The sequence below is a fragment of the Cuculus canorus genome, chromosome 4 (assembly GCF_017976375.1).
Source record: "Cuculus canorus isolate bCucCan1 chromosome 4, bCucCan1.pri, whole genome shotgun sequence".
NCBI lineage: Eukaryota > Metazoa > Chordata > Aves > Cuculiformes > Cuculidae > Cuculus > Cuculus canorus.
This window is the reverse complement of record NC_071404.1, coordinates 45,806,636-45,829,777: the sequence shown is the minus strand read 5'-3', so window position 1 is coordinate 45,829,777 and position 23,142 is coordinate 45,806,636. Positions and strand designations below refer to the sequence as shown.

The window sequence follows — 23,142 nt, the reverse complement described above, 5'->3', positions numbered from 1 at the left end:
AGTAAGCAAATCTGAGTGTCAGCGAGCTGCAGAACTGTAGTGCCAGAAGCTCTGACTCCAGTGGGATATAGTTCACCATCTATTTGACATATTAACAATGATGAATGAATAGCTTGTGCTTAGGGACAACATCTAGTTCGTTTACGTGCTTTAGATAAAGATCTGTATCCTAGGATCGGATGAAAACATTGAAAACGTTATACTAAAATATACTTTATTAAATACCAAAATACTTCCCCTCCAATAAATATTTACCAATAAATATATTAACAGAATTGACAGATAGATGAACATTTTATAAATGCACATAATGTTCATACTTCTCCACTCTATTTTTCCTACTATGTTTCCATCATGCTGTTACATGTCCGAGTTTTTACAATGTAAAATTAGACAAAGCTCCCAAAATTTTCCAATAAAAGTTAAACACACAGTTGTAGCAACTGTTTTTCCAGGTCTATGGATCTTCAGCATCTCTTTATCACTTAAAAGTTGTGAGTTTATGTATTATCACTCCTCTGAAAATGTCACCAACACCTTCCCACTTCAATCTTCTGTCAAAAATTTTCTATCCAATCATCTAACACATAGCATTTAAAAATGCAGCACCCAGTTTAGGTACAGGCACATGACAAACACTTTTCTAGCTCTGCCACTACTTCTGCTATCCTTCTAATTTGCATCCCTCAACTATAAACTTCTCAGTGCAGGTACCTGCCTCCCTTGCTTTGGCTGGGCACTGCAAAAATAATGATCCAGATGATTTGTTTCACACAGGCTACACCCTTTGCCTCAGACTCTCCTGATCTGATCATGACAGCCACACAGCAAACTCTGCTGTCTGCTACATATTTAATTTTCCCACGATATTACAGCTGTAATTTCTCGACATACGAAACCTGAATTCAAGGCTCCAAATGCTGGAAGCCTAGCAGGCAGATGATGTACATCACTGCTCCAGTCTAAATGCACTTGAATTAGTTCCATTATTTTTCCCCACAAAATTTTGGTATGTTAATTTTGAGTTGGCAGCTCTGTTGCACTATGTCTGTGCTCTAACTCTGCTCTCCTGCTGGTACGTGTAATTTTACTCAACCTCTTGGATTGTTGAACAAAACTGCTCCTCTCAACTTCTTGGAAATTTCTGTGGGCAGTGGATTCTGCTTTTGCATTGGAAGCTAATACTGTCATTGTGATACCACTACGGCTGGAAGAAATGCCTGACTTGCCATGAGGAAACAGCCAGAGCCAGACCCAGAGTTTATATAATCCCTGCATTCACTTGTCTGCAGTATCTCTGCTAGAGCCTGGTTTAAGCCAGGTTACAATCTGGATTTGCTGTGTCTCTCTAAAAAAACTAATGTCCAGGATCCCCTAACTGGGAACTTCTGTACTGCAACACTGCAGAGCAGGAAGCTCAGCATGGGTACGACTACGAAAACCCACATATGGCCTGAGGACACAGCCAGACTCCAGGAGCTCTGCAAGAGGAGACTGCAAGCCTCAGGGTGCTTCTGAAAGCTCCAGCCAGCACTCCACAGTCTCTCTCATGCTCCCTTACTTTCTCGATCAATGTCTTCCTCTACTGACATTAAAAACAATGAGGTTAGCATGAACCAGCCCTATCTGGAATTTCAGTATTTGTGCGATGACTCTTTGCACAAACTGAGTCTCGCAGAAGGGACAAAAATGTCACTGTTGTCATTAAGGTGCACTAGAAGACATCAAGTATGCATTACCTGCAGACTGCATATAATCAAAGGATGGGTGTAACAGAAGTCCCTTGCCTATAAACCCTTTGGTGGAACAAAAATTGTTCCAGCATAATGTTTCTGACTGAGCAGCCCCGTGACAGAAGGCTAGAAACAAATCAAAGAACAAAACCCAAGTCCAGTAAAATTGTCTTTTGAGGAAGAGACGGGACAAGCAGAGACCTCAAAAACTCCCAATACACAACAGGATTACCGTGAAAAAAGTTCCTGCAAGGCAATTGTAAATTGAGACATGCAGTGTAAAATACCAGGCAGTATACTCAGACCTATTTCTACAACACAAACACTTCATCACCTAGAAGAATCCATATAAAGTTTGCAACCGCTCCTCACACTAGATCAAATTTGCTCTGCCAGATATCTGGCTGTACAGAAATACAGCACAACTACTAATAAAACCTCATTAGTCCCAAGATTAGCAAATACTTCTTGACATTGTCAACAGATCACATGCAATAGATCATATGCAACAGAAATATTGTACATCTTACAAGCCTTCCTCTACACTTGAAATCAGGTTAACAATGGTAACTACACCATCACTTATAGTTCTAAGAAACATATTTTAAGTTTTTGCTTTCTAGCATCTGCTTCTGATTGTCATAGAACTTTGCAAAAGTTCTGAATTAGGAATTCACAGAAAAAGGGTTCATAGTAATAATAATGAACAAGATCATATTCAACAATGAAATAGAACAGATAATCTTCTGATTTCACTTTTACATATTTAACAGTGATAAATTTCATCTGTACAGAATTCTGGCAATATAGACAGCTACGGCCAAACAAAATGCCTCTAAATCCTCAGTGGCTCTCACTAAAATTTGAAAAAACAAGCAAGAAACATCAGGAAACTAAAGAAATTCATCTGGTTCCAGTCTTGCGTTTTTTCTTTCCTGAGGAGATGCCTCCATGGTACATGAAAAACAGAGTGTCTCAGTGATTTATGAACAGCACAGGACTCAAATGAAAAAGGCAAGTCTGCTTTTCAAAGGCTTCTTTGACTTTTCAAGGAGGCTGTCAGTCTAAACAGGAGCAAGATTCTCATTTGAAAAAATACATCCATAATTTAAAGACAAGGGGTTTTTTTTACTTCTTGGTTGGTGTTGTGGATTTTGATTTTGTTTTTAAGAATACACACTTGAGCAGTAAATCTGATCTGGAGTGTGTATTAAAAATTCAAATAAGAAAATACAAATATATAAACCAGCTTGAATTTAGACAGTAGGCAAATAAGAGATTTGAGGATCTCTAAAGATACGTAGACTTGACATTGTTTCCAAACTAGTAAGGCAAATAGCCACAGAAAACCCAGAAGAAATTTTAATAATTTACTACAGCAAGTACCTCATTAGCAATGATGAAAACGTACTCGGGAAGGATTTATTTGATCATGTAAAAAGAACTACAGAAGCCTTTAAATTAAGTTAAAAAATTTTCAGTGTCTAAGGTTGCCTAGTGAGAGCACCTGCTCTGTCCTTGTATTTTTTATGTATGATTTTGTGTGAACTGCAAAGCATGCCTCTAAAACTGCTGTTTCCTGTAGGAAGCAGGAAATCTGTGGAATGTATATGAAAACCTGAAATGGAATTAGCAGCTACAGTCTTAGTCCTGGATCATTTTACATTATTTGGATTCTACTTTAATTCTTTTGTGCCACTACATGGCTGACTTTTTTGCCTGCCAAAATCCTGCTTCTGCTTGATGAAGTTTTAATTTAAAAGCTATTTTTGTATTTCATAATGTAACCTAAGAATTACATTATCTTCTCTGTAGCTTGTCTCTTCATACATAAAAATGACATCCCTCTACCATACCACTTAGCCTTTGTCTTCTTTCTGTCACAGCAAGATATCAAGCATCTCCTTGCCTGTCACCACCCTCTCCCTCACAAAGCATTTCTTCCAGACTTAACTCCCCAGCATGGTGGCCTACCCACCTAAAAGTAACCATTCTGTTTCTTCTTGGGCAAAAAAAATGCCAGAGTACAGCCTTATGTATCCTGAATATACACTTTCACCAAAAAGGAATGAAGAAACACTGCATGTAGCAAAACAAAGTTAAATGTGGATTTACAAAAAATAGTACATTTTCTAAAGCAATGGAAAGGGACAACTGATCTATTTAAACTCCAAAGAGAAAACAAACCGAAAAAGAAAGGATGCAACACTTATTATGGATTCAGAAAAAACAGCTGTTATTGAAATAATGGCTATCCTTTGTCAGAATTTTGCAGATCATCTTTTCTCAATAGTATTAGTCAATAGACTGCTCAGCAATTTCTTCAATATGTGACTTTGCCAGGTGGACTCCAAGGAGAAGGTGCTTCACCCTCACAGACAGCCTGCAACTTCTTTTGGTTCTTCTCAAGCTGCTCTTTCCTCTCTTTCTTTTCCTGAAAATAAAAAGATATGTCAAAAAAACAAACAGTCAAAAAGACCCCAAATGAAAAACCCCTTATACCAACTCTACCAACAGAAAAGATACAATTACTTCGCTATACATTTCTTGTGTAAAATTAAAAGTTAACATGCAAAGGAGATTTGCCTTTTGGAGCTTAACAGATCCCTTTTAGGGATTCAGTCACACACACACTGTGTAACACACACTGCACAACACACCACAAGAGGCTGCACATTTGATGTCTGATAGGCTGCCCTTGTGCACTATCTAAATAAAAAGCCAACATAAGGCCTAGGGGATTAGAAACTATTTTTGTCTTGTATATAATTAGTCTGATCTTAATTGCTTCTTTTCTTTAAGAGGATACTTAAAACACAATGATAAATATGTTGTTCTTATTATATCAGAACATTGATTCATCTTTGTAACTTTCTGTACGTATTAATTCACACTTGCCATGCATCAGAACACCTGGAAATTAAACAACTTAATTATAAACAAATATCTATCTAACTTCTATTAGAGATACTACAAAGTTCTGATGATATTTTCTATCGTTTAAAAAGGCAATGGGCAACTAGGATTATGAAGCATAAGTGAGATACTTGCAATATTATTTTTGTGCCTGATTAAATAATGGTAAAGAGATCTATCATTCAAAAATACTTTGCAATTATTTATAATTATTTTTAAATTTTTATATTATTCTGTTCTATTTAATGTCAGCATTCTTCTTTGCAAAGAAGACTGCCATTTCACCGTCATGCAGACCAGTACCTAAGGGTGTGTCTCCTTTACCAACTTAGGACACTGGAGAGTTCTGTATAAGAGCAAATTTTCCTTGTATCATACTTGCAGGTTTGTGGTGCATGCTTGAGCATACCACTTACTGATTTACAGTAGTCTGTCTCTTAGTGGAATCAAGGTTGACATTATGGAACAGAGCATAACTTAAATAGTGGCCCACTTGACAAATGGATAAAAGGCCATTCAGCATAATCAATTGTGCTAAGTTCAACTTTGGTCCTTTCCTCTTTTGGAGCCTATCAGACAATATTTAGAAGCACCATCAAAGTTTCATATTTTCACTTGTATGAACTGCATTGCAGTCGAAGTACTGCTTGAAGATACCCATAAGATAACTGGCACTCTCGCACAACCCATGATCCTGTCCCTCTGAGATACACTGTATATCCTGCAAATTCCCAAGAGTCTAGCAGTGTTTGCCTGTTATCCATAAGTGAGAAGAGAAATAGTGAGGCAACCATGGCTAAGAGAGTAGACCAGTAAATAGGGTTGGAAAGATTGTAAAAAAAAAAAGGGAGCCTGACTGGAAGTTTTCTCACTTTACACATATGCAGCAGTGAAACTGCAGTAATGCTAGCTATACAAGTGACCCCTATAAAAATTTAGAAGACATTCCATGCACCAAAAGACCAACCTTATCAATGTGATTTTAATGTGTGCCCTTTAGGTTTTTGTTAATGTAAATCTGAAGATCCAGTTCAGTTAGGAATGTCTAGTCTGGCTAAATAAACACACAATTATTTCATGTTGCTACTAGTAAAGGTGATTAAAAGCAGGGCAAAGTTTGCATGGAGAAGTAATGCCCTTTTGCTAAAACAAATGAAATGAAAGTTCATCAAAGTTAGTATAATAAGAAATATCTCTCTATACAAACTGTATTGCTCTGGATTATATGGAATAATTGAGAAAACTGCGCTGGTAGCACTGTAAGATCCTCACTCTTCCCTGTCATCCTACACTTCTGCCTTCCACATCCTTCCATAGAGATCTTCCTCAGATGAATACAACTAGTGGGTTTGCGTCTTTAGAACAAGTTCAATATATTTTTTCAGGAATTCTTAAAGGAAACTGGTTAGTACTGTAAGGGAAAAGGAGTCTGCATTATCAACGATATTTTCAACAAAGATGACAAGATATGTGCAAGCAGTACAGACGAGCTCGGGAAGAATGTGCTCTGTAATAGAATACATATATGATTCATGTTCTTGTTTTGGAGTATTTGCACATATCCAGCCAATTTATTTTTACAAAAATGTATTTATATTTTACAAATCTGAGAATCTGAATCTCTTTGAATTTGACATTCAAAGACAAAACACGACAGGTAATTGAAAGCTTATTAAAAATAAGACTTATAGTAGAAGTATTAGCAGGTTTGGAGAAATCACATGTTATAAAGAAATGCGCATATTTTATGTTTATAAAACACTCTTTACTGAATACATATTGCACAACAGACTGATGCATGAAAAACCCAAATCAAATTAAAGCATACACCCACCCACAAAGGGAATGAAAGTTGCTTTGGATTTTTTAACCCTGTCTCAGTATTGAATGTTTGAGTTTGAAGGTCCAATTTACATGAATGAATCGCAGTGCCAGGGAAAGGATCTTGAGTTATTTTAACTGGTTTGTAAAAAAACTACATTTGACATGAAAGCTTACTGGCTTCTACCCTGCCTTCAATACACACAAAGCTTTTTATGTTTTAGTCCTAACCACAGTCCACATTCTCATGAGACACAACTGATATAAACCTTCTCTAAAATAATAAACAAGATGTTATTTGCACTAACAGGAGAAGAGTAACAGAAATAGAGAAAGATGAAATCAATAACTGTATCTTTTCATACACTACATCAACTCTACTGTAGGGCTTGATTTCTCTGTGGAAGTTTCCTGCTCGATAGCATACTAAGATGAATATATTCTTCACTTACAAAATTCTGGGAAGATCACATTCTTTAGCTGCGTGACTGTCACATAATAATTGAAATTTAGATAGCACAGAACCCTTACAACATTTAAGAGCAGTAACAACAGCCTTATTTCTTATGTGTTGCAAGGAGATTAAAATTTCAACATAGTAAGGATTTTCCGATAGAAAAATTATTAAACTACATGCAATGAATAACCCATGTCAGCAGTTTCTAACTCAGAAAAGTAACAAATCCATTATACTCATCCAGTACACCATTTCCTGATGTTTTTAAACAGCTTTAGAATGCCAAAAATAGGTGTTGAGCATAGTCAACCTCATGGTAAAATCTCAAACTTCTTCTGGGGCATTTAATTATTCTATGTTGATCTTTGAGAATTATTTGAGAGCAACCTACTTCTCATCAACTCATACTAGGATGTTTACCACATAAAATGGAGAACATAACACATCTAGGATACTTGCTTTCCTCAGGAGAAAAGAGGTATCAAGACTACTATCTCATAGATAATGTAAACTAAACTATCTGTTATAATAAACTTTCTACATGACTCTACTCTGTGATCCACTCCTCAAAACAGGTGCCTGTCAATGACAACTGCAAGACACTGGTATTATATATCAAGAAATAAATGATCATTTATCAAGCAAAACATCTACATTGGCTTGAAGAGTACTTGGTGAGTAGCAAGAGGCAAATACTATGAAAGAAACACAAAAATCAGAAGCTTAAATCTCCTCAGCAATACTGAAGTATCTCAGCTCAAGATTATCCTTTTCATGTTAGTATTTTACAAGTGTTAATAACCCTTCTCAAGAATTTATTTTCATGCTTATAAAAGTAATCTTCTCTACGCACTTACACTTTCAAACACTACCACAATGACCTCTAAAAGTGTAAGTAACAGAATTTCCATTAACATAAAAGAAGAAACCTCTTACATTTTAGAACAACTACAGGGAGATTTTTGTCTGTTTTACCCAGTCAACATCTGTTTCAGGAAAGCCAAGAATGATTTTACACATTTATTTCTATTAAATGCTAATGAAAACATATTAAAATACCTCCCATTATATTATTGCTATTTTATTTCCCTTCAAACAAAAATCCTCTTCTCTGAAATAATAGACTTCAAAGGCTTATACAATTCTGCCCTCTCAGATTCAATGCCTGTTTATCCACCTGTAGGCAGACATCATCTTGGTTCTCTTGACAATACATTAACAACTTTGCTGGCATTTCTCTACTGCAGTTGTTTACTGAAGGTGTGTGTTTTCTCTATTACTTTACAAAGTGAGATAATATTCTGGCCAAACAATGACAGAACCGTTTCCTGATATGCTTTTGCAAACAAAGGTGCATTAGCTGCAAAAAACAGCACAATTTCTAAAAGTAAAAATGTGAAGACTGGGCATGGATGCATCAGTCAACACTTGCACATAGACACTGAAAATGAGATCACTTTAGAGGTACCTCTGCCGACCAATTCAGGTATCACATCCTCCAAAATCTGCTCGTTTTTCGAATTGGTCCTCTCGTGTAGGCACACGTACATCCATTTAGATCTGGTAATTCCTCCAACTACTAAATTTTATATTAATAATCCCACTGAAGTGAAGTGATGACCATAGGAATTTATACACAGTTTGAACAGGGGAGCCTGTGCTAGGCAGCGTATTTTATTCCCCTCAAAAGAGATTATTTTTTAACTTTCATACAGAGTCCAAGACACCAAGCAAGACAAACGTACTATGAGAGGTAACATTCATGCTTTGGTACAACTATGCTAATTGAGGATAGTCTCAGTTAGCAGAGCATATCGGGATATCGGGCCAGAGAGTTAGCTACTACTCAAAGCCTAGTGCTTCCTTTCTTGGAAATCAGCAATATTGACTAAGCAAGAAATAATCTAAGACTGGACATCAATCATTAAACAAAACTGAGCTGGAAATCGCGTGACAAAAGGGACCAGAGAAAACACTCCTTACCAATGATTACAGTAATCAGAGGTATTCCAACAGGGGAACAGATCAAATAAGATCTTAAAAGATTTGAACCTAAGACTAAAATGGTTTGAAAACAGAGAGAAGGAAAAACATGCAGGCTCTTGACGTTTTATATAACTGCATATTTCCAAGTTTGCCAAGAAAAGGATGACGCTCCTTTAAAAGTCTGTTCCCCACCTGTACATTTGCCTGCCTCAGTTCTCATCTATCCCTGCCCTACACTCCACCCTCCCCAAAAAAACATAAAGCCCACTCAAGACTACATAAAACACTTTTTTAAGCTACTGACAGTACAAATTAATCCCTGTAAGGACCTTATGCCAGCTGAGTTGCAAGGTCCTGTTCTTACAAATGGCAACGGAGACTGCGTATACAGGATGCATGCCAGAAATCAGAAGGAAGAGACACCACAGAAGAAATACTCTCAAAGAAAACCTTGAAAGTCAGTATGACGAATGTTTTCACAGGATGAGGGTGAAAACCACAAGTTTTTCTTTAACTAGCAAGTCATACATCTTTGAGAAAAGAATATATGCTAAGAATATTAGTGATTTCTCTTCTCATTTGTCTTTCTCTATCCAGGAAAAAAACCCTGCCTTATTGCTGGGACTAGATTAGTTTACTGCTTAAGAAATGTTACAGAAGTACACTGTCATAGGAAAAATATAATTAGGAGCATCAGAGTTCTACCCTTACTAGTAAATGGAAATACTCTCCAACCTCATTACAAGTGCTTTTACGAATTTTAAGGTATACAGGTCTCCATTTTAAATGCTTCCTTGAATATATACACACTCACTATTGCAACTGGTGATGCTGCTTCACTTTGCGGCATTTTTCACTTTGCGGTTTTGTGCTGAGGTGAGTTGGCACTTCAGAGATGGTTGCTTTTGACATGAAATGTCAAAAATGAAGACTAACTATGAAATTCAAAACTCTATGACCAATAGGTAGGGAGAATATATTTCCCATGTATATTTTACCAAGCTTTATCATTTTACTCAAGAAGGGGACTAGCTATGTAATGCTGCCATCATCTGGCCTATCTCACCACAGCATGAAAAAACATTAGTATTGCAATACAAAAATGTTCACACTCATTACTACTAAATTAATCATTTTGGGGTTTTGCCAAGTGAAAAAAAAAATACCAGCCATCTTCCATATTCCTCTGTAGCCTTTTTATTTCTTTCTTCCATCTTTGACTGCTGTATTTCTTGCTTTCTTCTCTCCAGGATTTTTTCTGCTTTCTTCTGTTTTATATATTCTTCCTTTTTTTCATTCCTGTATAAGTGAGAGGGTAGAACAAGAAATTATAATGTAACAGACTAAATGCTGCATCTGTGACAAACTAAATGGAGTCAAAAGAGATATTTTACACATTTAATTAAAGATCAAGAAAATACACTTAAAATCTTCAAAGTCCATCTTTATATATTCTATCACCAAGGCATAAATGAACCTACTGTTCTATCTTTTATGACACCACCTGTCCTGTACTCCTTTCCCCTTTATTTGGTATCATACAAAAAATTCAGATTCAAAAATACAGATTCAAAACTACTGTGGGTAATAGTAAGTTGCACACGGTCTGTGAAAACTCTTCACTTGTAAAACTAACAAACCAGACACATCTCATTTGCTTCTGAATACATCTAGAACCATAGAATCATAAAATTATAGAATGCTCTCTGCTGGAAGGGACCCATAAGGATCACTGGGTCCAACTCCTGTCCTTGCATAGGACAGCTCCAAAATTCACACCATGAGCCTGAGGGCAATAGTCCAAATGCTTCTTGAACATTGCCAGGCTTGGTGCCATGACTGCTTCCCTGACTGCTTCCCGAGGGAGCCTCTTCCAGTGCTCCACCACCCTCTGTGAAGAAATAATCTTTTCCTAATATCCAACCTAAACCTTCCCTAGCACATTTTCCTGCCACTCCCTCAGGTCCTATCATTGGTCACCAGAGAAGAGAGATCAGTGCCTGTTCCTCCACCTTCCCTTGTGAGGAAGCTGTAGGCCGTGATGAGATCTCGGTCTACTCTTCTCCAGACTGAGCAGATCAAGTGACTTTAGCCATTCCTCATATGGCTTCCCCTCTAAACCTCCCACCAACTTTGTGGCCCTCCTCTGGACAACCTCCAGTAGCTTGATATCCTTTATATACTGTGGTACCCAATACTGCACACAGTACTCAAGGTAGGGCTGCACCAGGGCAGAGTAGAGCGGGACAATTATCTCCTTTGACCAGCTAGCAATGCTGTGCTTGATGCACTCCAGGACACGGTTGGCTGTCCTGTCTGCCAGGGCACACTGTTGGCTTGTGTTCAACTAGAACCCCCAGATGACTTTCTGCAGGGCTACTCTCCAGTTTTCACTCCCCAGTGTGTATGCACAGCCAGGGTTGCTGTCTCCCAGGTGCAAAATCTACAGTCATACTTTATATTCCACCAAACTTTAAGATAAAGATTTATCTTCCTTCCTATGGCTTAGTAATAAAGAATGAGACTAATCACATAAGATACACTACTCAATGAATCTTCTCATTTGCAGTACCTCTGCCTGGGCTTAGCATTCTTCTGGAGAGGAAAGCACTTAAGTTACTAAACTGAAAGAAGTTGTTCAGTTTGTTCTTATTGTCATATTTGTTCTCCAATGGGACTGAAGACCCTGATCCCAAGAATGCCATTGCTTCCCAATTAAAAGCACATCAAGCACTCACAGAATACCTATTGCATTTATAACCAAAGATTTGGGAAACTATGATATTCCAAAACCTAGTGGAGTAGTACCATTTTTCAACTGCTGACATGCTGTCTCTCTTTCTCTCTGCAGCCAGTTCCTCTTCTTTCTTCTTCTTGACTTTTTCAGACTCTTTTTCCTTTTTTCTTTGCTCTCTTAAATATTCAATTTTTCTTTCTTTCCATTTTTCAAATGCCTAAAGAAAGCCACAGATTCATTAGAAATCACAACCCTCGCCCTTCTGTCAATACTCCACCTGCTTATTCTGTATTATTATCTTTTGTAATTTCTACACACTGCAGTTTTGGAATATTTGTTTGTAGCATCATTCAGAAGTGGATATCACTATACCTAAAAAGAATAAATTTTTCCTAGTAAGTACTAGTTCATTGCCAATGTATTTATAAGGAGTTTATGTTACATTCAGTTAATAGAATCTGAATATGGAAAAATGCCTGTTTGTGTACAAATTGAAACATTACACACTTCCTACAGAACAGAATCTAATATGAGCTTTCTTCAAAAGTTAACCACTTTTACATTTTAGAATCTAGTTAATTTCCACCTGTTGCTAGATTAATCAAAATTATTCTTAACGATCTCCTGAACTGTATCTGAAACACATTCACGTCACCTTCTGTGCTGCTTTTGTTTTCTCTTCACTCTGTTGTGCTGCTTCCTTTTTTTTAAGTTCCTCAAGCTTCTTTTTCTCACTTAATTTCTTTGCTTCTATTCTTTTATTTTTTTTCCAGGCTTCAAAAGATGCAATTGCTTCCTCTCTTTTAACAGCTTCTTTCTAGATTGAAAATAACAGTCTACATTTAAAAGCACTTAAATGTAAAACTATAATTCAAATAGTATGATTAAAACCCATTGTCAAAGGCAGGATTAGATGGAGTACTCAGAATTAAATTTGAATTATACAGAGCATTTTTTCCTGTGCTCATTTTAAATTTAACTTAATCAAATGAAACAAACTACTCCTGTAAAATATGTACAGAAGAATATGAAATACATGTGAAATTCTTAAAAGTGAAACTTGTTAAATACTTAAAAGCCAAATCTAAATGGTGCTATTCAAAATACAGTCCTCTGTAGATATGCATCTCTCGAAATAAGGAGCAAACTCATTTTCTAACAGATGACAAATGAAAACTTAACACCTGAAGGGCTGAGCATCCCAAGGTCTTTGTAAACAAACCTGAAAACTAATCTAAGAAGCACACTTTTAACATACCCTATGTAAATGTGTAGGGAAGCATCACACTCCCTTTACAGCAAAAACACAAGTGGGACATGTAATTCACTATTTCAACTCACCTTGTGCGCTTTAGAGAAAACAGACATCTTTGTGTAGCAGAACGATATAATTAGTCAGAAAGCACAGGTAAGCATACTTCAAAGAATTACAGTTCGTCGACTTCTTTTTAAACAAGAACATAAACAAACCTTTTCAGTATCGTCCCTCAGATATTCAGCTTTCTTCTTTTCAGCTCTCTTTAGTTCCAGTAGAAATGCCCTTTTCTTTTCCAGCCAATTCTGTACGAAACATTAGAAGACTTTTATACTTGTAAAGTCTTTTTAAGGTATAAGTAAAAAAAATTTCTGCTAAAACAACCAAATATTACTAGAGCAACAGAATGACCACTAAAATTACTCTTACTTCTTCCACATGCTACTTAAATAACTATCCAATGTGGAAGACTACACTGTGATCACACAAATATTGTGATCAAAAAAAGTCTAAGGTTCTAGAATAATTGCTACAAAATATGGAAAAGCTTAAAGATAATTAAAAAAAATCTTAAAATAACGACTTAAAAATGTAAGCATTAAAAAAAAGAAAAAGAAGAATGGAACAAAGATTCTTATCACTTGATTACATTTATTGTCTCTCTTGCAAATACCTATAATTAAAGAGAATAAAATCCAGCTTCTAAGAGTGAGACTTTAGGCATCCATAAAGCGTTCTGAGACATTTGCAGGATGAGGTTTAAATTTTCAAGATTTAACTATGTATTTTGTATGCTGCTTAGAGGTACAAATATCCTAAATGAAGCCTACTTTACCTTCAAAAATTATGGAGACAATATAAATATGGATTTGAGGTTCTAAATTTTGTTCTAGAACCATAAGAAGTATTAAAAACAGATACCAATATGAATAGCATCTGTTAATGAAAGTTTTTCTCCCACAGATTTAATAGCAAAAATCTGCTGGAACCCACAAACTAATTGTTATGAAATTCTACACAAAATCCGCGCAGATTATCGATTGTCCTTCTGGACACAATAATAAGACTGATTTTCACTTTTTCTGAATGCCAACTTAATAGAATGTATCAGGGAAAGAAACTTTAAGATATATATACACTTATGTTAAGGAAGAATTAAAAATAAAGAAAAACATTATACGTGCCTTAAAATAGCCTGACACAATAAATTATGAACCGAAGTACATCCCTCTCACTCAGCTTTTTAGCTCATAATTCGAGGAAAAATCATAGCCAACAGAACAAAAGGATTATTACACCTGTAAGCATATGTAAGGAATATACCCAGAAATACTGACCTTAAGAAAATAAGAAGTGTTGACTCCTATAAAAGGACCTTTACAGGCAGAGCTTCATTTGTTGGTTGTTCTCTTAATTTTTTATTTGCTATTCTTAACACCTACCTGGAAAACAGCTGCTCGTAAACTATCTGCTTTGTCAGACTGTGTACTGTTCTTCTGCTCGTGTTTATCCTCCAACACCTTTAATGTTCCCAGATACTGAGATGAAACAGCTTTAGCTGATGGAACAGCTTTTTTCTTTTTCTTTAAGTGCACAGAAGACAGATAACTATAAAAATACCAAGACATACACACATCAATGATCTTTCCATTTATTGTAGCTGATACCAAGTAGAGTTCTTCTTCTTACAGTGTTTACTGTAAGCAAGGAGGTTATATTATTATCATTATAATAATATGACACACTGACTAAATTGTTTTCCATATATGGTCAGAGGTTGTCAGCAGTGTCAGCATTGTCAGGGCACTTGCATGCATCTAACACTATGCAGACTGGCATACATGGTGTCTTTCTCTTACCTGTCAGATGAAACTTTGCCGTTTTGTAGAACTTTCTCTTTCATTTCACTTGGTTTCTAAGACACAAAGAACAAAAGTAAAATTACAAGGTCTCTCAAACAACAGAAGTAGATCAGCATGAAACATTTTTAACAAGCCCACAAGGATGCTGGGAATTGGGCTTGATGATCCTTATAGAGTCCTTCCAACTTGAGCTACTTTATGATTCTATGATGTGAGAAAGATATGCAAGAAAGCCACTCTAACATAGAAATTGCACAGTGCAGGGTGAGAAAGTGAAAAAAACCCTAACGAAACAAAGAAGTAAACTTTCAGAATGCCTTTATCTTTTTGAAGTGGGACCTAGAAACATTTCTTCGTATTATGTAAACACACAGTCTATAGTTTAGAAATACAAAGGAAGGGGCAGTGGGTTTACCTGCTATTATATCAACACTCTTTTAACTGTTTTTAATATTTAGCTTTAACGATTTTGGATATATATACACACACACATATGTATTTTCTTTCTTATGATAAAACATAAAATGCTTTGGATCTTATTCAGTCATACCATGGATTCAATCTTCCGCCAACCTACACTGTTTATTCAGCTAACCTTACAATAGAGATCTGTCATTTTCACTCCAATGAGGATACATCCTTAAGAATTGGAAAATGCACCTTTCAATACCTTTATCCAGTTTAAATTATTATGCAGAAGGTATTCCCTATAACTTCCATAAAACCACATAGAATTTGTATAAGCCTCAGCTCTAGAAGCCAGAGATAAACTGCAAGCTTTACAGAGTTCTATACATTTAAGGTACCAACAGCAAGTTCACAGAAATTTTCACTGTACTTCTATGACATTGTTGTAAAGAATGGTAAAACCACACATGAATAATACCTTGAAATATTTCTTTGAATTGTTCTTTGCATTTTCATGCTCAGAATGATCATTGACAGATACCTCCTGTATTGTATCACTTACTATTTGGCCTTCCGCTATGCCCACTGTTTCATTTGAACTGTCATCTGTTGACTTCTCTAATTTCGTTGTTTTCTCATATACTGTAGCCATCATTACTTCAATCACAGAAGGGGATTTTCTACCATTGTCCTCCAGTTTCAAGTCACTGGTGCTAATCTTCTTCTGACCTTGATAGAACAGGAGAAAAAAAGATTGAGAGGACACATCAACAAGAATTTTATTTTTTCTGAGTATTGTTATTTCTGTACTAAAACCATCTGTTTATGAAACATATTACTAAATTTAATAAAATGTACTGTATTTTCTGCAGACTTCCTTCTAAGTACTATATGACCTAATAAGAAGATTATTCACTTGCATTTTATTTAAATGTAAAACTGGAGTAGCAACTGAAGTTTTAATAAGTGCTACAGAATGTGAGGGTGTGACAAAGGCGAACCTTCCCATATTACACCCAAACATGGCTCTAGCGCAGAAATCAAAAGCCAGAGCCATTGTAATCATAGCAAGAGTTTTTCTGACAGCTATCAAACTACTAATGAAGTCTGTACAATAATTTGAGTAACAAAAACTACTTTCATTGTGTTTTTCATGGGTGTGAGACATAAGAAAATAACAGAAAGATTCTGCAGTAGGGATTTAAACTTAAATGTACACCTAAGCAGTGACACTGCCGTTAGTGAAACATTTTTATTAATATTACTTAAACAACACTTTTATCAGATCAGAACTGCATTAATGCACAGATCTAAACCTGTAAATCAATTCAGATACAAAACAAAAAAGGCCATAGTAAATTCCAAATTACAGTCTTCCATAATTTTCTCATGGAAGCATTAAAAAAACAACTTGTGGATGAGAAATTAACTCCAAATGAGCAGAAGAAAGGAATATCAGAGCTGACAATCTAAGAAAATTAACTCAGATCTACAGTGATGAAGGTAAGTTCAAGCTGACAAGAATTCTGAATTTATATAAACCATTTTCTCTCCTCTGTTGATACGTAAACTTTCACTTCACACTTATGACAATACAACTGTACATAAACCATAGGCATGAGAAACTGTACAACTGTAATTAAGTGGCAGCACCTACTGCACAAGGCACTGGCAACAGCACATTCACTACTGGCTGAGAGCATTTTGCACTGTGAACTTCACAGAACTTCACCTGCAAGTCACTCTGGCCTGTTTGCAAAATGGATACAAAACGCAAGCCTTCCCATGCTTATCTCAGAAATGCCATGTGAAATCCTTAAGTTTCTTTCTTGACAGTTCAAACTATAAAAGTTTGATCAGTTTTCTTGGAAATCTTACACCTGCCCCCTTCATTGTCATATTTAAACAACCTTTTTCAATTTTTTTTACTTCACTTTTGTTGAAGACTCCATATTTTTATTGTTTCTATGTCTTCCTTTGTCCCAACACCACCACCTTTATTAGTCTCTTCCTCTTATGCTGCCCCTGCACTTGGAGAATCTACCCATTCCAGCACACTGCTGCTCACATTCTTTTCTCCACACAAACTTTGTTTCATTAATCATGCTAAAACCCACCAAGCTATACCAAACACATTTCCTAATCCATGGAATCAGCAGAATATCAAAAAGAACTGAAACGAAACACAGTTCTAAGCATATTTGTCATTTACAACTCAGAACATTGCCTGAGTTTTCAATTTTTATTTGCCTTTCTACACTAAATTCAAGCCAAGTCCTATCTTTCATCTCATATGACAGCATATAGACATTACATAGGCCACAGAGTCAGCATTCTTCTTGCTGCATCAGACAGTTTATGTTACCTACCTGTTACAGTACTGCACACAGCAAATTACCCCCTTGCATGATTTCCTTAGCAAATTAAAAAAAGGTGTCTAACAATTTCTTCCAATGGTTTGATATTTCTTAAAGGGTCTGCATATCCCTTAAGAACTGTTAGGATTCACATATCCAAAAAAAAACCAGAAAAGTGCTACTTAGTTTGTATTATACTTTGCAAAAAATGTGCAGGATGAAATGAAAGATTTACCCTGGTCATACTGATTGCATAAGAGGAAATAAAATTAAAATTATTTAAGTCTAAAAGATGCTTAGACAATGATGCATACACATGACACAAGTCAAAGTACAAAAACTGATTTCTCAAACTTTTAATCTCTTACTTTCCACTCCTTGAATGGCCCCCATAGGGTCATCAATATTCCACAAGCGCACAGACACTTTTTCCATGCAGTAAATCACCAAAAAAATCAAAGGAACTGAATAAGCCAATTAATCTTTGCACAGTCACCTATGCTGTTAGACAGGGACCAACTTATCTAATAGAAGAGAGTTTACAATGCTGGATTGCTGAAGACAATATGCTAGTACCACCATACTACTTAGATTCATGTGAAGAAAAGGAGTATGTCAACTTTTTTTCTGCCAGTCTAATCCTACACAGGTACACTGGCCAGGAAAAAGGAAGGCATCTGGAGTGCCCATTTGTGCATTCCAATACCTAGCACTTTGGTGCCATCACGTGGAGAGAAAAAAAAAAAGGAGCTGATAGTACTAATGCTCTACGAAGTTCAAAGTTATTTTCCATCACAGGTAATGGCCAGCCATAAATTTCTCCTGACATCAAACATGACAAATCCTTCTCATAGCAGAAAATAGATAAAAAAATATTAAGTCTTTTGACATTTGAAATTTGCAAAAGCACACAGAGTCAATTAGCACAATTCCAAGTTCTGCTTTGTATATTAAAATTGAATTAGATCTTCCTATAATGAAACATTAAAGTTCTTTTTTATGTGTTTGCCTCTTCATCCAAAGTGGCTCAGTATGTTCAAAGTAAGAAATCGTTCAAAGTTTGAACTTTGTGATGATGAGAAATCTACCACTCATATATGTTTTGGCATAGCTCATTTTCTGACATTCTATTACATTACAGCATCATGATGTCTCAGCATTATGGCTTCAGCATTGTATTTGTGAACACTGTGGTCCAACCTCCCTGGTCACAGAGGACAGGTGCCTCATTAAGGTTGCAGGGATGCTGTGGACACTGTGTGATTATAGCTTTCTGTGCTATACACATAGAGGAGGCAAATCTGTAGCCCTCCCACACCTTCCACGGATATGCACTGATAGAGTGCTGGACTTTAAGCACCCAAACAACATTTTTTTTTCATCTCCTGAAGGGAAAAGATAAATAGGATCCTCCTGCCACTTGGCCTACACAGTTTACCCCCTAGATGCTGGAGGTTATCTACACATGTATTTTCAGAAGAATATTGAATATTCTTCTGCTGCAAGATAAAGCAGCTGATACTTAACACAGAAAACAACCCAAATTACAACACTTTAAAATACTGTCATTTGGCTAAGCAAGTAGGAGCAACAACATTCTTTTCACCTGATACTGAAGCATTTCTTGTTTTGCGCACCCGTGGCTTTGGTATTGGTTTGTTTTGCTCTTGGTTGCTTTTTTTCCATAGTTCAGGCATAGGCAAGTCGTTATGGTGGTCACTTTCACTATTATCACACAGTACTTCTTCAGCAGCTGAACACTCTTCATTATTTTTGCTGTCATCATCCTCATTTTGATTTTCTAAACATTCTTCTTCACCATCTTTTCTGTCGTCCTGTACGTTTTCACTTTCTGAAAGCATTATTTGCTGAAGCTTCCTTTCATGAAAGGATAAAGTCAAGTCATCAGCAGCTTCATCTTCCAAATCTTCTGCTTTTTGTGAAGCATCATCATCTGAGAAAGGACTCTCAACAGCAACTGATTTCTTAGTGCTTTCAGCATTTGAATTGCTTTCATTAAGTTCTTCCCCAGTCCCTGAAAATAGCACATTATCAACTTCCATTTGAGACAAGTGGAAAAAAATGGGTCACAGAAACTGTATCTTCTATAATTTAAAGGTATTTTTCATATAACAGTTTCCTGACTAAAGTCTCTGAGCATTTCTCTTTCTGCAGCTCTGATCTCCAGAAAGCCACCAAACTAGAACCTTCTCCTACTTCCTTCCCTGTCATCTGTTTCTACAGACACAATTCAAAGATAATCCTTCAAATGTTCCCTGGTTAATTCTTATCTGCCATGCAATTTAAATTGTTTCTAAAAACACGTCTCAAACACCATAAGAAGTGAAAGCAAGTAAACAACAATAAAGCTAGGCACATTTGTTTACCAGAATCCATCCTCCTCCTCTATTCTCTTCACTTCTGTCCCATGTGAAATCTACTAGAAGATACTCAAAGGAGATATCTGCTCCAATTTCAATACTTAACACAAATTTTTTTTTTATCTTTTTGTAGCCTGTTATTTCTAACTTACTTTATTTCATATTTCAAATGCTTGAGGAGCACAGCAAAAAAACTGTTGTGATAGTTGAACGATATATTTAACGCAGCAGGAGCTTTTTTATAAATATTGTCAAGAGAAATGAAATTATCCCACGAACTTTTAAGACATGATTTCGATGTGAATGCAAAACAAGACACAGAGGAATTCCTTTTAAAAATACGTTATGATATTTAAGATGCATATTTCGCTTAACATGCAGCACCGTATCAGGAGGAAGAAGAGACATTTGGCCAATCTTGTTAGAATAAACATAAACATTACTAACACCAAATGCATCTTGGCCCAAGAAAGACCACCAGATTAAACCTATTAGTCCTTTGTGTGGACTGCCAGGCCAGCATGCTCTCCAGCGTGTCCCAAAGCCCTTACTTGCTGACTGTCCTGACTGGGAAAACGGTAACACAAGACCACGGCTTTCTCTCTGCCCATGTCCAGTGTCACCCACAGTACTGTGTGCTACCATCTCATCCAGGTATACGGTAAAAAACATGGCTACGAAGTAACGGTGCGCACCACAACTCTAGGAGACAGCATGGGCTGTGCCTCGTTGGCACCACCACTGATTTCACTGGGAATTCTACTCCTAACTTGGAAGAAGAGAACTAAGCAATTCATAAGTTGTTGAAATATGATAACTTCATAAGCTGTTAACATATGAAATCTCACAAAGATTCTCTGTGATCTAGTAATGAGTTAAGAAAGGGAAGAACACCAAGAAATATTTGTCTTACCATTTAATATGCTATCTTCGTCACTCTCAAAGTCATCTGAGTACTCAACTGTCTGATTTCTTACAGTGTGAGCAGAAATTGCCCGTTGTAGCTCATCCTGAAAGGGTTTAGCAAATTAACTTTTACATAGAAGGGAAGATTTGCTTCTTCAAGTTCAGCACTAATTCCCCCTACTACACATATATAAGTAAAACTAAGCAGGAAATTTACCTGTTTAACTGAAAATGACTATGAAGAATAAGTAAAATACATTGTTTTCACTCTTATCATCATTCCCTCAACTTTTCTGTGTTATAAAAAACTCTCGATGTATTAATTTCTATTTGTTTTTCATAAAATACACGTCTTACAGGATCCTCTTCCATTTTTGGCAACAATGACATTGTATCATCACATTTTTCCCCTTTTGTATGTTTTGATCAGCAAAAGCACAACAAAAAGGTCTGTACAGGCAGATCTGACAGAGATGGTGAGCAGGGATGTTCTCTTCACCAAGTGCTGCAGAACAAGAACCTGAGGCAGGTGGCAGGTCCAAAATGATGTCAGAACATCATGTAAGCCACCACTGATATTCTGGACAACACGGACACACCACGTTTCCATGGGTTCTGAAAGCAACTGGCCTTACTTATAGGTTAAAAATACATTATGGAATGCAGTCATTTCTCTAGATTGGAAGACCGCAAGCCACAAACCCCTGAAGGCTTGAGCAGGTTGTCAGACGTGGGTCTCTGTGAGGGGAGGCTGAGGGAAATAGGGTTGTTTTGTTTGAAGAACAGAGGCTGAGGGGAGAACTTATCACCCTCTGACCTGAGTTTGTAGCAAGTCGGGTGCTGGTCTGTTTTCCCAAATAACAAGTGATATGATGAGACGGAATGGTCTCAAGTTGTGCCAGGGAAGGTTTAGCCTGGATATTGTGAAAAAAACCCTCCTGCCAAGGCACTGCCTGTTGGCCAATGCTGGTCCTTTGGCCAGAGCCATTTTTGTAGGACCATCAGGAAGAGGGAAATTAGGCTGCTCACACTGTTTCCCAGGTCACGGCAGGGAAACGGCTTCTGGTGCCCACACAGAAGGAAACCCATGTTTCAATCTGACAGCAAACCATTCAGGTTGTATGTACTGTCTTTGTCATACAAGGGAGGTGATTCTGACCCTCTGTTCCTGTCCTGTGAGACCTCATCTAGAGTATTGTGTCCAGTTCTGGAATCCTCAACATAAGGAGATGGAGCTGTTGGAACAGGTCCAGAGGAGGGTTACAAGGATGATCAGAGGGCTGGAGCACGTTCCATACGAGGACAGGCTGAGAGAGTTGGGGTTGTTCAGCCTGCAGAAGGCTCCAAGGAGACTTTACAGGGACCTTCCAGTAACTGAAGGGGCTACAAGAAAACCGGGGAGGGACTTTTTACAGAGACTTGTGGTGATATGATGAGGGGGAGTAGCTTTAAACTGGAGAGGTGCAGATTTAGACTAGGCATAAGGAGGAATTTCTTCACTATGACAGTGATGAGGCACTGGCACAGGCTGCCCAGGGAAGTTGTGGCTGCCCCATCCCTGGAGGTGTTCAAGGCCAGGTTGGATGGGGTCTTGGGCAGCCTGGTCTGGTGGGAGGTGTCCCTGCCCATGGCTGGGGGGTCGGACCTGGATGATCTTTAAGTTCCCTTCCAACCCAACCCACTTCATGATTCTATCATTCTATGACTCTACAATAACGCAGACCCCCCCTCTACCCCGCTCACCTGCCGGGAGGCCCCTTTCGCCGACATGAGGCCGCCCTCGCCCAGCGCCACCGCCCCGGGCCCGCCCGTCGCCTGGCAACGGCGCCGCGCGGCACCGAGGGAAGGATCGGGCTCCGCCTGCGCGCGCGGCGCGGGAGGGGCGAACCCCGCCCTCGGGCTGAGCGCGCGGAGTTCGGGGAAGCGCGGGTGGGCCTCGGAGCTGGATGGGGGACTCGTAGCGTCATAGGGTTGTAGAGTCATAGAATAGTTTGGGTTGAAAGGGACCTTAAAGATCATCCAGTTCCAACCCCCTTGCCATGGGCAGGGACACCTCCCACTGGATCAGGCTGCCCAAGGCCCCATCCAACCTGGCCTTAAACACCTCCAGGGATGGGGCAGCCGCAGCTTCCCTGGGCAACCTGTGCCAGAGCCTCACCACCGTCATCGTGAAGAAATTCTTCCATATGTCTAGTCTAAATCTGTCTCTCTTCAATTTAAAGCCATCCCCCCTCATCCTGTCACCACAAGCCTCTGTAAAAAGTCCCTCCCCAGTTTTCTTGCAGCCCCTTCAGTTACTGAAAGGTCCCTGTAAAGTCTCCTT

General features: G+C 37.7%; 1 protein-coding gene across 2 annotated transcripts; it reads right to left on the bottom strand.

Moving 5' to 3' along the window:
- Positions 1-197: 197 nt before the first annotated feature.
- MAP9 (microtubule associated protein 9) lies at positions 198-22,682 on the bottom strand. Of its 2 annotated transcripts, XM_054066354.1 has the most exons (11): positions 22,563-22,682; positions 20,827-20,923; positions 19,139-19,567; positions 15,738-15,904; positions 14,765-14,820; positions 14,348-14,513; positions 13,121-13,210; positions 12,306-12,467; positions 11,722-11,867; positions 10,080-10,212; positions 198-4,167 (listed from the first exon to the last, which is right to left on the bottom strand). In XM_054066354.1, exons 1-11 carry the CDS (start codon positions 22,587-22,589, stop codon positions 4,057-4,059), a joined length of 1,584 nt encoding a protein of 527 aa, XP_053922329.1. In that variant the 5' UTR covers positions 22,590-22,682; the 3' UTR covers positions 198-4,056. The 2 variants fall into 2 exon arrangements, with proteins under 2 accessions (XP_053922329.1, XP_053922330.1); XM_054066355.1 differs by lacking the exon at positions 12,306-12,467.
- Positions 22,683-23,142: the final 460 nt, after the last annotated feature.

What these genes read in the sequence shown, in the direction of transcription:
- MAP9 (XM_054066354.1), bottom strand. Translation starts at nt 22,589, where the DNA reads ATGTCGGCGAAAGGGGCCTCCCGGCAG. An exon ending in CGAAAGGGGCCTCCCGGCAG is followed by an intron (nt 20,924 to 22,562) that starts GTGAGCGGGGTA and finishes AAACCCTTTCAG; the next exon opens with GATGAGCTACAACGGGCAAT. An exon ending in TGAGGGACGATACTGAAAAG is followed by an intron (nt 12,468 to 13,120) that starts GTTTGTTTATGT and finishes TTTTCAATCTAG; the next exon opens with AAAGAAGCTGTTAAAAGAGA.